At 65.0% G+C, this 4,638-nt stretch overlaps 2 protein-coding genes across 2 annotated transcripts in view; both read left to right on the top strand.

Moving 5' to 3' along the window:
- The first annotated feature begins 6 nt into the window (after nt 1-6).
- UBTD1 (ubiquitin domain containing 1) lies at nt 7-2,631 on the top strand. Its single transcript, XM_009645512.2, has 2 exons — nt 7-1,917; nt 2,147-2,631. The coding sequence occupies exons 1-2, from the start codon at nt 1,584-1,586 to the stop codon at nt 2,530-2,532; spliced, it is 720 nt and encodes a 239-aa protein (XP_009643807.2). The 5' UTR covers nt 7-1,583; the 3' UTR covers nt 2,533-2,631.
- A 288-nt stretch (nt 2,632-2,919) lies between these two features.
- Nucleotides 2,920-4,638, top strand: part of ANKRD2 (ankyrin repeat domain 2) — a 3,916-nt gene continuing 2,197 nt past the window's right edge. Inside the window, exon 1 of the mRNA XM_035900933.1 lies at nt 2,920-4,426. Coding sequence (XP_035756826.1) covers nt 4,347-4,426 — 80 coding nt within the window. The 5' untranslated portion in view covers nt 2,920-4,346. The remainder of the gene's footprint in view (nt 4,427-4,638) is intronic.

Here is a 4,638-nt window from a genome sequence, read left to right as displayed (position 1 = left end):
ACGCCTGCCCATGAGGGCATATCGCAGCCAGGCTCTGGGCTCTGATCCTGCTGCCTCACCTGGGCCAGCCTCTTCCCTTTGCCGTGAGCCAAGCCGGTCGGACGCTGCCAGCCAGGAGTCCCGCCGTGCATGACAGTCCCAGCTATTAGGATGTGTACCCCAGCCCAGTGGTGGCAGCAGCGTGGAGTGGTCCTGGCCATGTCCTTCAGGCTGGCTGTGACCGCTGCTCCGCCACCCTCCCGGGGCAGGTATTGCCTCCGACCTTGGTCTGTCCTGCGGTGCTGCAAATCCCTCCTGCCCGGCACTGTGACTGCTGAATCGGCAGCGCTGGCTGCAGACGGCTGCCCTCGCTCCTCTGGGGATGCAGGTGCAGGCAGGATGCTGCCCATCAGGGATGCTCAGCATCCAGCCCTGGGGTAGCTGAGCGTCTGTGCCCCATGGGGACTCCAGGGGTGGGTGCCACGTGTTGTGCCTGGCTCTGGGCTGGGTGCTCACTGGGAAAGCAGGTGCTGCGCTGGCCCCAGTGGTCTTGGATGGGGTGGGACAGGACTGGTAAAAACAAAATAAAACAAAAAAACAGAGCAAAAAACCAATCCAAAAGGTCATTTGGTGCCTTGTATCACCACACGCTTGCCCAGGAAAAGCAGCCTGGGGGACATGGCTCAGTCTGCAGCTGGCAGTGGTGGCTGTCCCCAGCAGCTGGGGTGTGTGGCATCCCCTTGCCTGGCAGGTCGCTGTGTGGGCACAGGCATCCTTCCTGCCCGGCTGGGGCTCCACATCCCCCGTGTCCCGTCCCTGCAGGAAGGGTGCCGGCTGGCTGCCCCAGGGAGAGGGGAGGCAGGAAGGAGCTTTTGTCACTCATTGTCCCCTGCTCAGCTGGGAGTGACAACAGCTCCTTCCTGCCCCACGCTTCTGGCCTGGCCGTGGGGCCGATGGGATGGGGCTGTTCCCACGGGGCCACAGCCTGGTGCAGGGAGGGCAGGGGGGAGTGGGGCTGGCACGGGAGGTGGCCCAGACCCCCTGCCACTGTCCCCTGGGCAGTGTTGGCTGCTGGGGATCCCAGGGGATGTGGTTGGGGGCTGTTTCACGGAGACCCTGCTCAGTTCAGCCCATTGCTGGGGCTGCTGCAGGCTGGCAGTCCCCCGCCCTGGTGATGCCCTCTTGTCCCCCGATGCCCTGGACACTGTGTACCCGATGTCTTACCCGGAGCTGGTCCCTGCCACCCTGGGGCATGCAGAGAGGATGGACAAGTCCTGCCCCCCGCTGCCAGGGCTGTGGCTCAGCCCCTGTAATCTCCTTCCCACTCCAACTCACTGGCTTATTTCCTGGCTAATTCCCCAAGCTATAAATACTGCTCTGCCTTGAAGGGCCCTGAGGCCCCATGGCCACCCTGCAGAGCAGGGGCTGGTCCCCCTAGCATGGGGGCAAAAGCTTTTGTTCCTCCTGGGGGCAGAGGGTGTCACCTGGGGGGTCAGCTGCTATGGGGCCAGCAGGACCTTGGGCAGGGCTAGCTTTAGCCAAATTCCTCCTGGCTGCGTTGGGGGACAGTCCAGTGCTGGGCAGGCGGTCCCTCGGGCACCACTATGGATGATGCGAGGTGTCCCCAGGAACCTGTGGGGATGGGGAGGTGGGAGGCTCAGGGCCCAAGGGGGAGCCCCATCCTTTGGCTGAGCATCCCCCCCTCCCCAGGCCGCAATGAGCCCCTGAAGAAGGAGCGTCCCAAGTGGAAGAGTGACTACCCCATGACAGATGGGCAGCTGCGCAGCAAGCGGGATGAGTTTTGGGACACAGCACCCGCCTTCGAGGGCCGCAAGGAGATCTGGGACGCCCTGAAGGCAGCTGCCTATGCCGTGGAGGCCAACGACCACAGCCTGGCCCAGGCTATCCTTGATGGAGCCAGTATCACCCTGCCCCACGGTGAGGGATGGCACCAGGGGTGTGGGTGGGGTGGGTGCTGAGTGTCCCTGTCCAAGCACATCGGGGTCCCAGGTTGGAGAGGAGAGGGGTTCCCAGCTGCCATCCATGCAGCTCAGCTCAGCCAAGGTGGGCAAGATGGGCTCTGCCCCGCTGCCTGTGTTGGCCCCATGCCTGTTTGGGGGGGTCCATGGGGATGCCTACCCACAGCATCTCACCCTGCTCTCCCCAGGGTCCCTGACTGAGTGCTACGATGAGCTGGGCAACCGGTACCAGCTGCCTGTCTACTGCCTGGCACCTCCCGTCAACCTGATCCTGGAGCGGAGCGACGAGGAGGCAGTGGATCCCGCCGAGCCCCTGCCCAACACCCGGCGGGAGGTCACCCTCAAGGTGCGGCTCTCCACCGGCAAGGACCTGCGGCTCAGCGCCAGCATGGGCGACACCATCGGGCAGCTGAAGAAGCAGCTGCAGGCACAGGAGGGCATCGACCTGGCCTGGCAGCGCTGGTTCTTCTCAGGCAAGCTGCTCACCGACCGCACACGGCTGCAGGAGACCAAGATCCAGAAGGATTTTGTTGTGCAAGTGATCATCAACCAGCCCCTGCCACCCAGGAACTGAGCCGCCCCCGCACTGGTTGCGGGGAGAGGGCAGGGGGCTGGCAGGCAGTGGCACCTCTGGGGATGCCTTGTGCCATGTCCCATCCCTGCCGGAGCCAGGGCAGCCCATGCTCCCCCCCCGAGGCTGCCCCCCAGCCAGGTGATCCCCCAGGAAGGTCTGCATGGGGCTGTGCTACCGCAGTGGCCCCTCTTGGCTGGGGACACGGGCAAGCGCCGCGTTTGCTGCAGGAGGTTCGAGACCAAATGTCTCTGAGGTGGTCAGCGTGGCCAGGGCCCCGCTGCCAGGCTGTGCTGGCGGGGGGAGGCTGTGACCCACTGGGCTCTGTTTCCCCCTGGCCAGAAGGCCCCGAGGTGCTGGGCTGGGTGGAGATGTCTCCCCTCTGTACATAGTCTGTATTTATCAAATAAAGCCTTTTCATCCTTCTTAGAGCTGCTGGGGGGGGAGGGAGGAACATGACGGACACGGACGACATTGTCACCCACAGCCATGGGAGATCTCCGTGCCTGTCCTATGTCTGCTCCTGTGACAGGATGGACACAGCATGGCCAGGGAGAGCCTGGGTGCCCCAGCTCTGCTCCCTGGTGCCACCCTGACCCTGTCCCACTAGCCTCGGCTCTGCCCGGACCCTTCCCTAGCGCTGCTGCCATCGTCCCATTGCCATCCCCACTGCTTACCAGTGTGGGGCCACTACCTCCCTTTTCCCAGTGTTCCCCTCCAGAGGTTTCAGCCTGTGTCTGCCCTGGGGCGAGGCAGGATGGTCCATGGAGGCGGATGGTCCTGGGACCACCTTTGCAGCCACCATCACCTGTCACAGTGAAAATGGTGCCTTTCTACAGCCGGAGGCTGGGGTGCCCATGGGACAGGGCACCCAAGGGTGGCTCTGGGAACTGCCCAGGAGGGTGACAGTGACGTGTCCCTATCTGTCCTTCCCCCAGGTCCTGTGCCGGGGGCTGGTGCCCAGCGCATTAACTGTTCCGGCACAGGGCAGTGCCGGCCTCATCTTACAAAGGGGGAGAGCAAAGCCCGGGGAGACTGAACAATGTCCCCATTGCCAGGAATAGCTGCCGGCTCTGCCGGCCGGTCCCACTGCCAGGCTGCCCGTGCGTGGCGGGGGAGGCCAGGCAGCCACCGGGACCCTGGCAAGGCTGCTTGGGACGCTCCGTACCTGAGATCATCCTCCAAAGCAGCACGGAGGGGCCGCGACTCCTGGCATCACGTGCTGCCTGCTGCTGGCTGAGAGGTTTGGGGGGCCCCATTGCCCGCCTTTGGGGTGGGCAGCAACCCCCGCCCCCGGGTGCCAGGGAGCCTTGGGTGCTGCAGTAGGTGCTGCAGCATCTGGTTGCATGGGGATGGGGTGATGGGAGCCATGGGGAGCATCCTGGCTGCCCAGGGTGGGTGGCACAGGCACAGGACCCACAGGGCGACCCCAGCCCATGTACCCACTCCGCCAAACCTCTCTGAACCAGCTGCCTGCGGGCTGTGTGTGCCCCAATTCCTGCACCCAGCATGGGGGTCCCAGGCAGCCTGGAGGGGGGGCGGGGGCAGTAAGTCTCTTTAAGAGGGTGTGGGGCTGGGGAGGTGAGTCAGGGCCACCAGAAAGCAGGAGGGTGAGCTCATGGCAAAGCTGCCCCAGTCATGTGGAACAGTCACAGCTGTCGGTGCCCTTGGGCCACGGAACGGAGGGACCGGCGGCATAAAGCCCCGCAGCCAGCGGAGCTGCCGGCAGCACCGGGAGCCAGGGCCAGCAGCTCCCTACCCGTGGAGGCAAGGAGGAGAGGCGGCATCCTGCACGGGGCTGTGCACCGCAGGCAGACATGGAGCTGGATGTGGAAAGGGCCAAGGAGCTCATTGAGCAGAAGCTGGCGGAGGAGGAGGAGGAGGAGAAGGTGGGTCCGTAGGGCAGGGGGATGTGGCAGCGACCCGCTGTGTGCCGTGCCCGTCCTTAGGGCCCCGGGCATGAGGCGGCTGGCACTGACCCTGCCATCCCGGGGGATGCAGCAAGGTAGCCAAGGGTTCTCAGGGGCATCAGGTTCCAAACCCGGGAGCTCTTGCTGAGCAGCAGGCAGGTCCCCAGCTTGCTGAGAGGGGCCAGCGCGAGGGCTGCCG

Source organism: Egretta garzetta, unplaced genomic scaffold (assembly GCF_000687185.1).
Source record: "Egretta garzetta isolate BGI_Z169 unplaced genomic scaffold, ASM68718v1 scaffold888, whole genome shotgun sequence".
Taxonomy (NCBI): domain Eukaryota; kingdom Metazoa; phylum Chordata; class Aves; order Pelecaniformes; family Ardeidae; genus Egretta; species Egretta garzetta.
Note: the sequence above shows the minus strand (reverse complement) of the source record. Positions and strands in the feature narration are given on the sequence as shown.